Source organism: Homarus americanus, unplaced genomic scaffold (genome assembly GCF_018991925.1).
Source record: "Homarus americanus isolate GMGI-L3 unplaced genomic scaffold, GMGI_Hamer_2.0 scaffold52512, whole genome shotgun sequence".
NCBI lineage: Eukaryota > Metazoa > Arthropoda > Malacostraca > Decapoda > Nephropidae > Homarus > Homarus americanus.
In genome coordinates, this window is record NW_024735442.1 from 5,299,533 (window position 1) to 5,317,918 (window position 18,386).

Genomic DNA, 18,386 nt, shown 5'->3' on the forward strand with positions numbered 1-18,386 from the left:
GAGCAACTTAAGTCACACTATAGTATAGTGAGTTACAGCAGCTTAGGAGCAACTTAAGTCACACTGCAGTAAGGTGAGTTACAGTAGTTTAGAAGCAACTTAAGTCACACTGCAGTAAGGTGAGTTATAGTAATTTAGGAGCAACATATGTCACACTACAGTAAGGTGAGTTATAGTAATTTAGTAGCAACTTATGTCACACTAATATGAGTTACAGTAGTTAAGGAGAAACTTAAGTCACACTACAGTAAAGTGAGTTACAGTACTTTAGGTAGAACTTAAGTCACACTACAGAAAGGTGAGTTACAGTAGCTTAGGAGCAACTTATGTCACACTACAGTAAGGTGAGTTACAGTAGTTTAGGAGCACCTTAAGTCACACTACAGTAAGGTGAGTTACAGTAGTTTAGGAGCAACTTATCTCACACTAAGGTGAGTTACAGTAGTTTAGGAGCAACTTAAGTCACACTATTGTATAGTGAGTTACAGCAGCTTAGGAGCAACTTATCTCACACGAAGGTGAGTCATAGTAGTTTAGGCGCAACTTATGTCACACTACAGTAAGGTGAGTTACAGTAGTTTAGGAACAACTTATGTCACACTACAGTAATTTGAATTACAGTAGTTTAGAAACAACTTATGTCACACTACAGTAAGGTGAGTTACAGTAGTTCAGGAGCAACTTGTGTCACACTAATGTGAGTTACATGAGTTTAGGAGGAACTTATGTCACACTACAGTAAGGTGAGTTACAGTAGTTTAGAAGCAACTTAAGTCACACTGCAGTAAGGTGAGTTATAGTAATTTAGGAGCAACATATGTCACACTACAGTAAGGTGAGTTATAGTAATTTAGGAGCAACTTATGTCACACTAATGTGAGTTACAGTAGTTAAGGAGAAACTTAAGTCACACTACAGTAAAGTGAGTTACAGTAGTTTAGGAAGAACCTAAGTCACACTACAGAAAGGTGAGTTACAGTAGCTTAGGAGCAACTTATGTCACACTACAGTACGGTGAGTTACAGTAGTTTAGGAGCAACTTGTCTCACACTACAGTAAGGTGAGTTACAGTAGTTTAGAAGCAACTTATGTCACACGACAGTAAGGTGAGTCATAGTAGTTTTGGAGCAACTTATGTCACACTGCAGTAAGGTGAGTTACAGAAGTTTAGAAGCAACTTAAGTCACACTGCAGTAAGGTGAGTTATGGTAATTTAGGAGCAACATATGTCACACTACAGTAAGGTGAGTTATAGTAGTTTAGGAGCAACTTGTATCACACTACAGTAAGGTGAGTTACAGTAGATTAGGAGCAACTTGTCTCACACTACAGTAAGGTGAGTTACAGTAGTTTAGGAGCAACTTGTCTCACACTACAGTAAGGTGAGTTACAGTAGTTTAGAAGCAACTTATGTCACACTACAGTAAGGTGAGTCATAGTAGTTTAGGAGCAACTTATGTCACACTGCAGTAAGGTGAGTTACAGTAGTTTAGAAGCAACTTAAGTCACACTGCAGTAAGGTGAGTTATGGTAATTTAGGAGCAACATATGTCACACTACAGTAAGGTGAGTTATAGTAATTTAGGAGCAACTTGTCTCACACTAAGGTGAGTTACAGTGGTTTAGGAGCAGCTTAGGTCGCACTACAGTATAGTGAGTTACAGTAGTTTAGGAGCAACTTATGTAACACTACAGTAAGGTGAGTTCCAGTAGTTTAGGAACATCTTATGTCACACTACAGTAAGGTGAATTACAAGTAGTTTAGGAGCAACTTATGTCACACAGTAAGGTGAGTTACAGTAATTTAGGAACAACTTATGTCACACTACAGTAAGGTGAGTTACAGTAGTTTAGGAAAAACTTATGTCACACTACAATAAGGTGAGTTACAGTAGTTCTGGAGCAATTATGTCACTCTACGGTAAGGTGAGTTACAGTAATTTAGGAGCAACTTATGTCACACTACAGTAAGATGAGGTACAGTAGTTTAGGAAAAACTTATGTCACACTACAGTAAGGTGAGTTACAGTAGTTTAGGAACAACTTATGTCACACTACAGTAAGGTGAGTTACAGTAGTTTAGGAGCAACGTATGTCACACTCCAGTCAGGTGAGTTACAGTAGTTTAGGAACAACTTATGTCACACTACAGTAATTTGAATTACAGTAGTTTAGGAACAACTTATGTCACACTACAGTAAGGTAAGTTACAGTAGTTTTGGAGCAACTCATGTCACTCTACAGTAAGGTGAGTTACAGTAGTCTAGGTGCAACTTATATCACACTACAGTAAGGTGAGTTACAGCAGTTTAGGAACAACTTATAACACACTACAGTAAGGTGAGTTACACTAGTTTAGGAGCAACTTATCTCACACTAAGTTGAGTCATAGTAGTTTAGGAGCAATTTATGTCACACTTATGTGAGTTACATTAGTTTAGGAGGAACTTATGTCACACTACAGTAAGGTGAGTTACAGTAGTTTAGAAGCAACTTAAGTCACACTGCAGTAAGGTGAGTTATAGTAATTTAGGAGCAACATATGTCACACTACAGTAAGGTGAGTTATAGTAATTTAGGAGCAACTTATGTCACACTAATGTGAGTTACAGTAGTTAAGGAGAAACTTAAGTCACACTACAGTAAAGTGAGTTACAGTAGTTTAGGAAGAACTTAAGTCACACTACAGAAAGGTGAGTTACAGTAGCTTAGGAGCAACTTATGTCACACTACAGTAAGGTGAGTTACAGTAGTTTAGGAGCAACTTAAGTCACACTACAGTAAGGTGAGTTACAGTAGTTTAGGAGCAACTTGTCTCACACTAAGGTGAGTTACAGTAGTTTAGGAGCAACCTCGGTCGCACTACAGTATGGTGAGTTACAGTAGTTTAGGAGCAACTTATGTAACACTACAGTAAGGTGAGTTACAGTAGTTTAGGAGCAACTTATGTCACACTACAGTAAGGAGAGTTACAGTAGTTTAGGAGAAACTTAAGTCACACTACAGTAAGGTGAGTTACAGTAGTTTAGGAGAAACTTATTTCACGCTACAGTAAGGTGAGTTACAGCAGGTTAGGAACAACTTATGTCACACTACAGTAATTTGAATTACAGTAGTTTAGGAACAACTTATGTCACACTACAGTAAGGTGAGTTACAGTAGTTTAGAAGCAACTTATGTTACACTACAGTAAGGTGAGTTACAGTAGTTTAGGAACAACTTATATCACACTACAGTAATTTGAATTACAGTAGTTTTGGAACAACTTATGTCACACTACAGTAAGGTAAGTTACAGTAGTTCTGGAGCAACTCATGTCACTCTACAGTAAGGTGAGTTACAGTAGTTTAGGAGCAACTTATATCACACTACAGTAAGGTGAGTTACAGCAGTTTAGGAACAGCGTATAACACACTACAGTAAGGTGAGTTACAGTAGTTTAGGAGCAACTTATCTCACACTATGGTGAGTTACAGTAGTTTAGGAGCAACTTAAGTCACACTATAGTATAGTGAGTTACAGCAGCTTAGGAGCAACTTATCTCACACGAAGGTGAGTCATAGTAGTTTAGGCGCAACTTATGTCACACTACAGTAAGGTGAGTTACAGTAGTTTAAGAAGAACTTATGTAACACTACAGAAATTTGAATTACAGTAGTTTAGAAACAACTTATGTCACACTACAGTAAGGTAAGTTACAGTAGTTCTGGAGCAACTCATGTCACTCTACAGTAAGGTGAGTTACAGTAGTTTAGGAGCAACTTATATCACACTACAGTAAGGTGAGTTACAGCAGTTTAGGAGCAACCTATGTCACACTACAGTAAGGTGAGTTACAGTAGTTTAGATCCAACTTATGTCACACTACAGTAAGGTGAGTTACAGCAGTTCAGGAGCAACTTATGTCACATTAATGTGAGTTACATTAGTTTAGGAGGAACTTATGTCACACTACAGTTAGGTGAGTTACAGTAGTTTAGAAGCAACTTAAGTCACACTGAGGTAAGGTGAGTTATAGCAGTTTAGGAGCAACATATGAAACACTACAGTAAGGTGAGTTACAGTAGTTTAGGAACAACTTAAGTCACACTATAGTATAGTGAGTTACAGCAGCTTAGGAGCAACTTAAGTCACACTGCAGTAAGGTGAGTTACAGTAGTTTAGAAGCAACTTAAGTCACACTGCAGTAAGGTGAGTTATAGTAATTTAGGAGCAACATATGTCACACTACAGTAAGGTGAGTTATAGTAATTTAGTAGCAACTTATGTCACACTAATATGAGTTACAGTAGTTAAGGAGAAACTTAAGGCACACTACAGTAAAGTGAGTTACAGTACTTTAGGTAGAACTTAAGTCACACTACAGAAAGGTGAGTTACAGTAGCTTAGGAGCAACTTATGTCACACTACACAAAGGTGAGTTACAGTAGTTTAGAGCACAAGTCAACTACAGTAAGGTGAGTTACAGTAGTTTAGGAGCACTTTATCTCACACTAAGGTGAGTTACAGTAGTTTAGAGCAACTTAAGTCACACTATTGTATAGTGAGTTACAGCAGCTTTAAGTCTTATTAGTGAAGTCAGTAGTAGTTATAGGTGAGTCGTAGGGAGCAACTATGTCACACTACAGTAAGGGGAGTTACAGTAGTTTAGAAGCAACTTATGTCACACTACAGTAAGGTGAGTTACAGTAGTTCAGGAGCAACTTATTTCACACTAATGTGAGTTACATTAGTTTAGGAGGAACTTATGTCACACTACAGTAAGGTGAGTTACAGTAGTTTAGAAGCAACTTAAGTCACACTGCAGTAAGGTGAGTTATAGTAATTTAGGAGCAACATATGTCACACTACAGTAAGGTGAGTTATAGTAATTTAGTAGCAACTTATGTCACACTAATGTGAGTTACAGTAGTTAAGGAGAAACTTAATCACACTACAGTAAAGTGAGTTACAGTACTTTAGGTAGAACTTAAGTCACACTACAGAAAGGTGAGTTACAGTAGCTTAGGAGCAACTTATGTCACACTACAGTAAGGTGAGTTACAGTAGTTTAGGAGCAACTTAAGTCACACTACAGTAAGGCGAGTTACAGTAGTTTAGGAGCAACTTGTCTCACACTAAGGTGAGTTACAGTAGTTTAGGAGCAACTTCGGTCGCACTACAGTATGGTGAGTTACAGTAGTTTAGGAGCAACTTATGTCACACTACAGTAAAGAGAGTTACAGTAGTTTAGGAGAAACTTATGTCAGACTACAGTAAGGTGAGTTACCGTAGTTTTGGAGCAATTTATCTCACACTAAGGTGAATTACAGTAGTTTAGGAGCAACTTAGGTCACACTATAGTATGGTGAGTTACAGTAGCTTAGGAGCAACTTATCTCACATGAAGGTGAGTCATAGTAGTTTAGGCGCAACTTATGTCACTCTACAGTAAGGTGAGTTACAGTAGTTTAGAAGCAACTTATGTCACACTACAGTAAGGTGAGTTACAGTAGATTAGGATTAACTTATGTCACACTACAGTAAGGTGAGTTACAGTAGTTTAGGAGCAACTTATATCACACTACAGTAAGGTGAGTTACAGCAGCTTAGGAACAACTTATAACACACTACAGTAACGTGAGTTACAGTTGCTTAGGAGCAACTTTTCTCACACTAAAGTGAGTTACAGTAGTTTAGGAGCAACTTAGGTCGCACTCTATTATGGTGAGTTACAGAAGTTTAGGAGCAACATATGTAACATTACAGTAAGGTGAGTTACAGTAGTTTAGGAGCAACTTATGTCACACTACAGTATGGTGAGTTATAGTAGTTTAGGAGCAACTTATGTCACACTACAGTAAGGTGAGTTACAGTTGTTTAGGAGAAACTTATGTCACACTACACTAAGGTGAGTTACAGTAGTTTTGGAGCACCTTATCTCACACTACAGTAAGGTGAGTTACAGTAGTTCAGGAGCAACTTATGTCACAATACAGTAAGGTGAGTTACAGTAGTTTAGGAGAAACTTATGTCACAGTACAGTAAGGTGAGTTACAATAGGTTAGGAACAACTTATGTCACACTACAGTAATTTGAATTACAGTAGTTTAGGAACAACTTATGTGACACTACAGTAAGGTGAGTTACAATAGTTTAGAAGCAACTTAAGTCACACTACAGTAAGGTGAGTTATAGTAGTTCAGGAGCAACTTATGTCACAATCAGTATGATGAGCTACAGTAGTTTAGGAGAAACTTATGTCACACTACAGTAAGGTGAGTTACATTAGGTTAGGAACAACTTGTGTCACACTACAGTAGTTTACATTACAGTAGTTTAGGAACAACTTATGTCACACTACAGTAAGGTGAGTTACAGTAGTTTAGAAGCAACTTAAGTCACACTACAGTAAGGTGAGTTATAGTAGTTTAGGAGCAACTTATGTCACACTACAGTAAGGTGAGTTGCAGTAGGTTAGGAACAACTTATGTCACACTACAGTAAGGTGAGTTACAGTAGTTTAGGAACAACTTATATCACACTACAGTAAGGTGCGTTGCAGTAGGTTAGGAACAACTTATGTCACACTACAGTAAGGTGAGTTACAGTAGTTTAGGAACAGCTTATGTCACACAGTAAGGTGAGTTGCAGTAGGTTAGGAACAACTTATGTCACACTACAGTAAGGTGAATTACAGTAGTTTAGGAACAACTTATGTCACAGTACAGTAAGGTGAGTTACAGTAGTTTAGGAGCAATTTATGTCACACTACAGTAAGGTGAGCTACAGTAGTTTAGGAACAACGTATGTCACACTACAGTAAGGTGAGTTACAGTAGTTTAGGAGCAAATTATCTCACACTACAGTACGGTGAGTTACAGTAGTTTAGGAGCAATTTATGTCACACTACAGTAAGGTGAGTTACAGTGGTTTAGGAACAACTTATGTCACACTACAGTAAGGTGAGTTACAGTAGTTTAGGAACAACTTAAGTCACACTACAGTAAGGTGAGTTACAGTAGTTTAGGAACAACTTATGTCACACTACAGTAAGGTGAGTTACAATAGTTTAAGAACAACTTATGTCACACTACAGTAAGGTGAGTTACAGTAGTTTAGGAACAACTTAAGTCACACTACAGTAAGGTGAGTTACAGTAGTTTAGGAACAACTTATGTCACACTACAGTAAGGTGAGTTACAATAGTTTAAGAACAACTTATGTCACACTACAGTACGGTGAGTTACAGTAGTTTAGAAGCAGTTTAAGTCACACTACAGTAAGGTGAGTTACAGTAGTTTAGGAAAAACACATCTCACACTAAGGTGAGTTAAAGTAGTTTAGAAGCAACATATGTCACACTACAGTAATGTGAGTTACAGTAGTTTATGAGCAACTTATGTCACACTACAGTAAGGTGAGTTACAGTAGTTTTGGAGCAACGTATGTCACGCTACAGTCAGGTGAGTTACAGTAGTTCAGGAGAAGTTATCTCACACTACAGTAAGGTGAGTTACATTTGTTTAGGAACAACTTATCTCACACTACGGAGAGTTACAGTAGTTTGGGAACAACTTATGTCACATTAGAGTGAGTATTTCAAGACATTTAAACACAGCACAAAGAAAGAATCATTTGAATGGTGGAGAGACAGCATTGTAAATTCAGTAGAGAACATACAAACACTAACTCACTCTCATGATTTTGTTTATGACGCCGCCAGTAATGAAATATGAGGAAATATGAAGATCAGGTAAACAGATAACAAATATCGGAATGTGTAGGAAACTTTCGTAGATGATAAATACTTTTGTCAAAACATGTAACATGTTGTCGTTGAATAATTTAAATGCTCGTGAATACAGAATGGATGGGAAGATGATAAATAAAAAAAAATGTAAGAGAACAAATAAAAGGATGGGAAAAATAAATAAGGACGATGGAGAAGACATGAGAAGTATATTAATAAATAAATAAGGAAGCTGGAAAATACCTATGAAGAATGGTACACCTTAAGAATACTGACCTCCGAAATGCATACTCTTGGCTCTGTCTCCACACACTCTACACGTTCGTAGGCTCTTGCTGGTTGTTGAATCAGCGTCGGGACTCACGAGGGTGGCAGCGGGCTGCGTGGCTGGGGGAGAATAAGCTAGTCAGAAGCGACCATAGGCCATAGACTCTATAGATTAGGAGCCTTTCCTTTACATCTACACTATATAATAAAGGCTCGTAGTCTGCATGCAAATATTATCAAACTACCGTCGTAGAGGCAGAAAGACTACTGTACAAGCGGTATAATTTTCGCTCCTTAGAATACTTGGATCTAGATCTTTCAGATTCGTAAGATGCATATTCCACATAACTGAAGATGTAAGAATTCAATTGACTGACAGACTTAATACATAAAAAAAGCACGCAATGATAACATAACTTTTTTACTGAACTTTGCTTTAACTTGATAAGCTTGCCTATCATCGGTCAACATTAACGTAGACTGTCTCGTAGACTCCCTGAAACATTCATATCATCAATTGCCCCCGTCCCCCTAAATGTGTGCCAAGTGAACTTATTTGCTTAGTACACATCACATGTTATTTTCTGACCTTATTTCTGTGCCTTAGCTAAAGTCTTCTAGATCGAAGAATTCTTCAGTAACGAGGAATATTCACCTTGCAGCACCACGTCTAAGCTTTCAGTGCGATAGGCATTGTAACACTACCGTGATAATACCTTCAAATTTACTCTCATAATTCGTTTATGCTCTACGTTGTTGTGGTATAATTCCCTACCATTACATCAACAAATCGAGGATATCTTTTCTGATTATGAATTATTAGTCATAAGTATGTTCAGGAAAAAGTTAGTATTGTATATATATACTTAGTGAGCTAATTTAATCTACTGATTATTCTTACCCACTAGAAAAATTACGGAACGAGCGAGACTAAGTGATGGTCTTAATGAACTGGAGGTTGACCTCTGAATTTCTCTCACCAACAAAAATCTTCGGTCGATCACATTTGGGACTTTTGTACCAACAAGGCCAAGCTGTATTTCCAATAAAAGACTAACCAACCCTGAGATCCACACTGCGATAGTTTATTGTTCCAAACTAATAAAATCGACTGCAAGGTTCAGCAGCGTTATTTAAATGAACGCTTTAATTACGCTTTTGATGAATATGTAAAAAGATAGATTTTCTTTTCCACGCTGAGGGCCACACGTCATTTCTGTAACGGTGGTCACGGTAAGTATCCGTCGACCAGATTTTGCATCGTAGCCTGAAAGAGTCAAGAACCACTGCTCAAGATGATGGGTAGTGTTGAGGTTGACGCATGAACTAGTACAAAGTACATCAACTTTATGCTAGCTGACGATTCTACTGGTTTGTGGCACAACAAACGAATATCTCAAAATGTAAACAAACATGAAGGCATTCATAACTTGACTAATCTTAGCATGCATAAGCTAATCAATTATTATAATATTACAAGCATAAAATTTGGCTTCACCAACCCTGTGAATCCACATCAGAGGTAGAGCCATCATCGGAAAGTAGGTCCTCAGTACCGACGGAGACCCTGACACTGTTGGTTGTAGTTTGTGTCTTTTGTTGCTGCTCATGCTCCTTAGCCACACTCTGAGGCAGGTCCTTCTTCCTCTGGCGATTCTCTTCACTGCTCATCTTGTGTCTGATTTTCAACTATCTGAAGAAACAAAAAAACTTAGAAATCAGTAAATCCGTGGAATACTTCATTCGTCCCGACAGCAGATATATTCAGGGAAGTGTGACGGGGCATGTCTAAGATCTGTGTCTTGTCAGACGAAGTGATCACGCGAACACGAAAAGGAAACCTCGATTATTGGACGAAGTCTGAGCTAGTATGCTCTTTTTGCGCTGTAGATGGTTGAGAAAATACATAATACAGGGCGCCTAAAATAAATGCATACACAATGCCTAACAGATTTTTGTGGTGATCGCGTGAAAATTTGCATTGCAACAACAAGAACACTGTCCTCATTTGTTGACGTGCGAGGTCTCCCGCAACGTTCTAATAGACGTCGTAAATAAAAAAGCGAAGACAATGTTGCTATTGTAATACATATATTTACACAATAGCCAAGAAAATCTTAAGGCAGTGTATATACAGTATACTGTATCTTTTGAGACACCCGATATACCTGTCGGTTGTCTGTCATTATAACTTAACTTTTATCAACCACCCAAGTGTATTTTAACTTACGCCGTGAATTACAACAGTCAGTATGTAAAGGTAGTGTAATGAAAGACAAAATATACATCACGGAGCACTGTGCAGTACTTCTTAGGTTATATAAAATGGTGGTCATGTGTCTGGCAGCGCATGACTCCTGGGCCTCCTAGCTAAGTTGCTAACCATTAAAATTACTCGTCTGTCCGGCAGCTGTCGAGAGGACTAATTCAGATTAATAAATTTGCTTAATTACTTTGTTGACTCTTAGAAAATATCATGAACATCACCGGGTATAACGGATGAAGTCCGTCTTGTGAATTGAAGAACAGTGTGGTGGTGTTCCATCCATGCTGTACAGAACCTCGTCAGGCGGCGTGGGCGACGCTAAGTACCTAGAGATGACCAGTTCAATTTCAATTTCAATATTTTATTCCTTGATAGAGGAACCGGGATCCAAGTGCTGTCACTAGGTACCCCTGCACAATAACACCAGAAGCATCTGGCAAGTGTCACAAGTATATATAAATATTATAAAGGGGCTTACTAAAGCCTAAGGAAGGAAGGATATTCCTTGAACACATCATCAATATTATTGACAGAATATCTGGACAGTATGGGGAGGATCATCGTGTCTCCGTCAGAGGGTCGTGGAGTGGTGGTCCAGCAGGCGTCACGGAAGCGTTGTGTGTGGGGACATCTTAGGAGGTAGTGGACACGGGTGCGGCTGTCGGGGTCTTCTGCATAATGCACAAGCGCGTTGCTCAGGGGAGGCAGGGATACCAGTCTCCCAAGCAAAGTCATACCCGATGATGATACGCGCAGCAATCACGTCCCTTTTCCGGGACCCTTTCCCATATACGTACGAGAGGTCAGGGAGTTTACTTAGGATATCGTACCAGATGGGCGGGGAGTCCAGGGGGATGGCTTCTTCCCGAGCTTCTCTCTGTTTATGGCGAATTTGGGTCCTAAGCTGTAAAAGTGTTCGAGGAACAACGTAGTCAGGTGTGGCCATGTTACAGCCAGTCTTGGCAAGGCCGTCTGCTGCCTCATTCCCCAAGATACCGACATGACTGGGTATCCACAGGAATGTCACAGGACGGCCTGCATTCTGAAGTGTTGATGTTAACCCTTGTATTTAGAGGATGAGGTCCTTATTTTCCCCTGATCCAAATGCGATCCTGTCGAGAGCAGACCTGGAATCGCAACAGACAAGCAAGGGGCAGAAACTACCGGCTTCTTCCTCAGCGAGAAAGGCAGCAAGGAGGGCTATCAGTTCAGCCTGAGTGGAGGATACCCCGTCAGAAACTCTGAGAGAGTTTGATAGGCTCAGGGGCATCAGGACAGGAGATGTAAACACCAGCACCAGCCCTACCTGTAGCGGGGTCAACAGAGCCATCAGTGTAGAGGACGATCCTACCTGGGGACCAGTGGGCGTTCCTGGAGAGGTGGTATTTTCTGAGAATAACAGGGTTCACGTGGGATTTCGGGAGCGGTCCGCCGAGGGCAATCACTTCAGGTTGAAAATCCAGCCAGGGAGAAGGAGAGGGCTCGGATGAGTGACCTTATCCACTGTCATCTAGATGGAGGTCGGCCTCGGACAGCAGGAGACAAGTTGGCTTGGACATAGTTGTCTCGAGGATCCCGTAGAATGGAAACGGTAGTTTTCAGGTAAAACTCCTGGACACGATCCTATAAGGGGGAAAGACCAAGTTCGGTAAATAGAGAAGTAGAGCGTGTCCACTGAGGGGCCCCAAGGATGATACGAGCAGCTTTCCTCTGGATAACTTCGAAACGGTTGACATCAGTCCGACTAATGTTAACGAGGGCAGGGGTGGCGTTGTCGACACAGGAACGGACAAAGGACTTGTACATGGTGAGAAGTACAGGGATGGTGACACCAAGGGAGGATCGGTCATTGAGGCACATGTAAGCTCACTTGGGGACTCCGACGACAGAAGGAGGTCACCCTCTACAGCCCTAGACGGGGTGCAAGGGGGAGCCGTAGCCCCTGCTGGAGACCCTGACTTCTGAGGTTTCTGGTTCTCAGACTTGTCTTCAAGATGTAAGTCATCAGCATCACTGTCATCCGTTTCCGCAGTCTCCAACGAACAGGAGCGTTTAACAGCGGGCACAGGGCACGTTGGGACCACTGCAGTCAGGTAGATAGTTTGGTTTGTTTGAGGTGGAGTGGTAAAGACGTCACTGCTACGTCACACTTCACATTGCGCATGCTCAAACTTGAAAATATTCGACCAGAGAGACCGGGTTGTATGACCAGATGTTTTTATCAAACAAAAATGACTAAGTCCATAACTTAAAAAAAAAAAAAATAGATGCCACTGTGCTGATAACTGGGTCTTACTATAGTTCTCTGCACAGAGTGGGATTAGTAGACTCGCTGAATTCGTCAGAAATACGACTTTTAAGGAGCAGTCTTTTACAGCCTTTGTTGACACCCACGGCACGAATGTGCGTTTTCTATGACCAATTTATTGTGAATTGTATTGACGTCCTTTGCAAGGTCAGAGGACAACGGTGTTACGCTCTCATCATTGTTTGTTTTCATTTATATATATATATATATATATATATATATATATATATATATATATATATATATATATATATATATATAAACACTGGCCAACCTATACCAGTGAATGCCCTACTTCATCTCAGTGGGCCGCAAAATAACCATGACCCCATGAATAACCCATAAATACATTTAACACAGGCCGAATGTTTCATGATGAGTTATAATTGTCAACAACTTTAAATAATACGAGAAAAAATCAAACACACTAGTAATGGTACAGTACGTTCAATATATAGTAATAGGACTCCTGACGACCAAAATTGGGAAGGTGGGGGCGGTGTACAACATCTGTTTACAAATACTTTACAATACAACATAGATAAGCACAATCTCCCAACAACCAAAGGCCGTGGAACACCGAGTTGATCATAAAGTGTTACCATATATAAAAAAAAAATATATAGGCCTACTTTATTCGAGAATCTAAATATATTAAGGAATGAAATTAAACTAATTAAAATTATCAGTGATTTATAGAAGCATTGGTAAACAATTATGTTAGTATAAATCCACCCCCCTAAAAAATATGGTCAAATGAAAGCCGCTTCTTGTATGTTTCTTTCATGTGTGTGTGTGTGTGGAATGGTTGGCCTTGCTTCTTCTCAATTATTTGTTTTATTCGAGGCTGCGTCACTGCCAAGGCGCACCCCATGCCCAGGTCGACATCCCATTGGTTATGACTCTTATTCTTTATTTATATGAGGGTGGAGAAACCAAACTCGTGTGAATAGTTTGAGCTAAATGGCAAGAGGACTCAAAGTGGAATGTGACTGACTTTTGGATACATTGAAGATGTTATCACGGTGCTGCCAGATGCAGGGAATATGTTAAATGTTCATATAATTTTTTCTTTAGGAAGGCAAAGAGCATTGCAAGAATAACCACTGCTTTACCACGGGAACAGTTATGTAGACATCCCCTAACCTGCTAAGTCAGAATGAACGATAAAATTTTATTTAATGTCAGACTTCCCATATTTTCTTGAAAATCCCAAACTTCACATCTCACCGTAGACCCCTGAAAATCTTGCCGTGGATCCCCTGTTGGGAAACAGCGGGCCAGACCAAAAGCGACGCCGATATACTATTTCTCAAGTGTGTTAACAGAGTTGATTTTGCTGGAATACAAAACACTCACGTAAATTTATAACTTTAAAAGATAATATAATTAGAAGGTTTATTAGAATGTAGTTACTGGATCCGTTTTTCAAGCTGTACTGATGGGGGTTATCTGAAACTATAAGCAGAATAAGCAGAACTTGTCTAATAATTAATCTCAAATGGAAGAACAGAGAGAGAGAGGGAGGGAGAGAGAGAGAGAGAGAGAGAGTAGAAGAAATCAAACTTTGCTTGCTACATTTTCAGCTTCCACTAATTTCTATTTTCTTAATAGATAAATTTTTCATCACCTTTTGATAGGCACCCAAACTATTTAATTATCCACATTCTGCTTTCAGTTCTCAGACTTCTCAATATCGTTTCCATCACTGTTGTTTTTTAATATTTCACTCATTCTAATTACCTACGGTATACTTTCCTATTTTCTTATTTCTTTCCTTCTACTTTTTCCACGTGGAGTTACTTGCCGAGACAGCACCAGTTCTTTCTGTGTATTCTTATTTAGTAGTTTAAGAGAGCCTTTTTTAATAGCATCTTCACCAAAGAGAATACAACACAAACGTTCTCCATGGTGTTTACAAAATCCTTTGTTTGTGCTTACAGCCACATGAAGTTATACCTTCAGAACATTGGTATGTATAACATCAGTTTGTGGTCATAACTTTATTCTGCGCACGTTCGCTGTGACATTTACCAAGACTTGCTGAGGAAATTGTAAAGGACACACCCCAGTTGTCTGAGGGACTTTATAAACACTTTGTACATACGTCATCCCGTTCTTCCTCTGAGTTAAGGTGTATGGGTGATGTAGATAGCCATGTGAAACGAACACAAATACCATTGTGGATATATATTGTTACGTTTTGTGAAAAACGGACTAAGTCGTGTGAAAATATACACTCATTCTTCAGAGTTGCTCGACACGTCACCGTGTAATTCAAAGACAATTTTTGAAAATTTTTAATGCTATGAACGTCGCCAACACTCCTTACAACGTGCTGTGCTTACCTAGAGAGGTGCTGGATATCATCATCACCACACACACGATCCACACGACCTTGTAGCCTCTAGCACTCACCCCTCTCATGCCCCCCCCCCCTCAGCACACCTTCCTGGACAAGGAGCATCGCCTTTATGGCATTGGTCCAAATGTAGACTGAATTGTTTAAATTTTTAAAGTTGTATTTGTTTGAAATAAAAACATGTTTACGGTGATTAATATCTTTGTCAGTTAAATACACACACAAAGACAACAACAACAACTGCGTGTGTGTGTGTGTGTGTGTGTGTGTGTGTGTTAGATGATGATCATTAGAGAACTGACAAATGCCTCTGTAGGCTTCATGTATATTTGAGTGGAAAAGGTGTGTAATCATGCTTGATGTACTTCAGCAGCTGAACTTGATGTGCTCGTAGGTATTACTAGGGCTGTTATTCTCTCTGACATACATACTCGTACAATAACCTTACTTCTTATGTTAGCAGCTCAATACACCAGTGACTGACTCACTCACGAACTGACAGATAAAAATTAACATTATGGTTGCCTGGTGGCAGCATAGCATGAAATTATTTTTTCTGATTACTAAGTTTGAACTAATGTAACAAATCCCTTGCACCTTGATCAACTTCGTTTCAAATAAAAAGTACTCTTAACAATATTCACTATTATAATAAACATAATTAATTGCCAACTAGCATTCGTCTGCGACGGGAAGATAGTGAAGAGGTGACAAGACGATAGTGACGAGGTAGCGGAAGGATAGTGACGAGGTGACGGGACGATAGTGACGAGGTAACGGGAGGATAGTGAAGAGGTGACGAGACGATAGTGACGAGGTAACGGGAGGATAGTGACGAGGTGACGGGACGATAGTGACGAGGTAACGGGAGGATAGTGACGAGGTAACGGGAGGATAATGACGAAGTAACGGGAGGATAGTGACGAGGTAACGGGAGGATAGTGACGAGGTGACGGAAGGATAGTGATGTGGTGACGGGACGATAGTGACGAGGTTTGACGGGACGATAGTGACGAGGTGAAGGAAGGATAGTGACGAGGTGACGGGAGGATAATGATGAAGTGATAGAAGGCTGTTGACGAGGCGATGGAAGGGTAGTGACGAGGTGACGGATGCTGGTGACAAGGTGACGGTTGTTGGTGACTAAGTGACGGAAGGCTGGTGACTAGGTCACAGATTCTGGTGACAAGGTGACGGTTGCTGGTGACTAAGTGACTGAAGGTTGGTGATGAGGTAACGGATGCTGGTGACAAGGTGACAGGAAAATAATGACGAGGTGACGGAAGGGTGGTGACGAGGTTACGGAAAGCTGGTAACGAGATGACGGGAGGATAGTGACGTGGTGACGGGAGGCTAGTAACCTGATGATGGAAGGCTGGTGACGAGATAACGTAAGGCTGTTGACGAGGTGACAGAAGGGTGGTGACGAGGTGACGGAAGGCTGTTGACCAGGTGACAGAAGGCTGGTGACGAGGTGATGGGAGGATTGTGACGTGGTGACAGAAGGCTGTTGACGAGGTGATGGAAGGCTGGTGGCGAGGCGACGGTTGCTGGTGAATAAGTGACGGAAGGCTGTTGACGAGGTGACAGAAGGCTGGTGACGAGGTGACGGAAGGCTGGTGACTAGGTGACGGGAGGATAGTGACGTGGTGACGGAAGGCTGGTGGCAAGGTGATGGAAGGTTGAAGACGAGGTGAAAGGAGGATAGTGACGTGATATCAAACTGTCTCTCTTGTTAACACTTGCCTGAATGAGTGTAGGTTAGTCGCTGGTACCTTTGATGCAAGTAATCTCATGGGATGTCACCTTTGATACAGTCGTAGATTGGTTGATAGTTGAAATCGTCACAGCTGTCCTGGGTTGTACTTGTAATTATCTTAGCTTGTAAGTTAAACAAGACACACAGGTAATGTTCTCTTTACTTGTTGTTCCTTGGTTTAATGTAAACACAGGTGGTGATTTTCTAGTTATATTGGGTTGTAATGTCTGTAAAATTTTTTGGTATTGACAGACTAATGAGCATTAGCTATTAGCTTGTAATTAGCTGATATATTTAGATAGAGGCACAGCCTGGGGATCTGATCTCTCGACACGACTTTAAGGCATCGTGCTGGGCTGTGTACTGGTGAGAACTGGGCTGTACTCTCCTGAGTCTGGTGCCTGGTAGTTGGAGATAAATCACACTTTAACACGGTCATTATCTAAACAGCCTACCCACACACTGAGGGTTGAGTCTGTAGTTTTATGGGCTGTACACACGAGAATGTGTGAAAGAACAAATGTTTATGGGCTGTCCACCCTCGGAGGTGTGACAGAATAAATGCTTATGTAGCTGTATGCTCAATAGTCTGGGTGATAGAATGTATAAAATGAATATATGTCCTTAGCCCATATTTATATAATATTAATGTGACAGAGGCTAATACAGACGTGGTGACGGAAAGCTGTTGACTTGGTGACGGAAGGCTGTTGATGAAGTGACAGGAGGATAGTGACGAGGTGATGGATGCTGGTGACGAGGTGACAGAAGGCTGATGACGAGGCGACAGAAGAATAGTGATGAGGTGATGGTAGGATAGTGAAGAGGTGACGGATGCTGGTGACGAGGTGATGGAAGGCTGGTGACGAGGCGATGGAAAAATAGTGATGAGGTGATGGGAGGATAATGACGAGGTGACGGATGATGGTGACGTGGTGACGGAAAGCTGGTAATGAGGTGACGGATGCTGGTGACGAGGTGACGGAAGGCTCGTGACGAGGTGACGAAAGGGTGTTGAGGAGGTGACGGAACGCTGAAGACGAGGTTACAGAAGGTTTGTGATGAAGTGATGGAAGGCTGTTGACGAGGTGACGGATGGTTGGTGATGGGGTGACAGGGGGATAGTGACGAGGTGATAGGAGGATAGTAACGAAGTGACGGAAGGCTGAAGATGAGGTGACAGGAGGATAGTGACGAGGTGACGGACGGCTGGTGGCAAGGTGACAGGAGGATAGTGACGAGGTGACGGAAGGCTGGTGATAAGGTGATGGAAGGATAGTAACGAGGTGACGGAAAGCTGGTGACGAGGTGACGGAGGCTGGTGATGAGGTGATGGAAGACTGTTGACGAGGTGACGGAAGGTTGGTGTAGAGGTGACGGAAGGATGGTGAAGAGGTGACGGGGCTGGTGATGAAGTGACGGAAGGCTGGTGATAAGGTGACGGAAGGATAGTGACGAGGTGATGGGAGGATAGTGACGAGGTGACGGAAAGCTGGTGACGAGGTGACGGAGGCTGGTGATGAAGTGACGGAAAGCTGGTGACGAGGTGACGGAGGCTGGTGATGAGGTGTCAGAAGGCTGGTGACGAGGTGACGGAGGCTGGTGATGGGGTGACCGAAGGCTGGTGACGAGGTGACAGGGGGATAATAACACTAATAATAATGGTTGCCCCTTGTGTAACGATGATGGCCGG

General features: G+C 41.1%; 1 protein-coding gene across 1 annotated transcript in view; it reads right to left on the bottom strand.

Moving 5' to 3' along the window:
* Nucleotides 1-18,386, bottom strand: part of LOC121871013 (bromodomain-containing protein 4B-like) — an 85,334-nt gene that overhangs the window by 49,016 nt on the left and 17,932 nt on the right. Inside the window, exons 2-3 of the mRNA XM_042373068.1 lie at nt 9,501-9,691; nt 8,008-8,118 (exon numbers count right to left, since the gene is read on the bottom strand). Of these exons, the coding sequence (XP_042229002.1) occupies nt 8,008-8,118; nt 9,501-9,669 (280 nt within the window). The 5' untranslated portion in view covers nt 9,670-9,691. The remainder of the gene's footprint in view (nt 1-8,007; nt 8,119-9,500; nt 9,692-18,386) is intronic.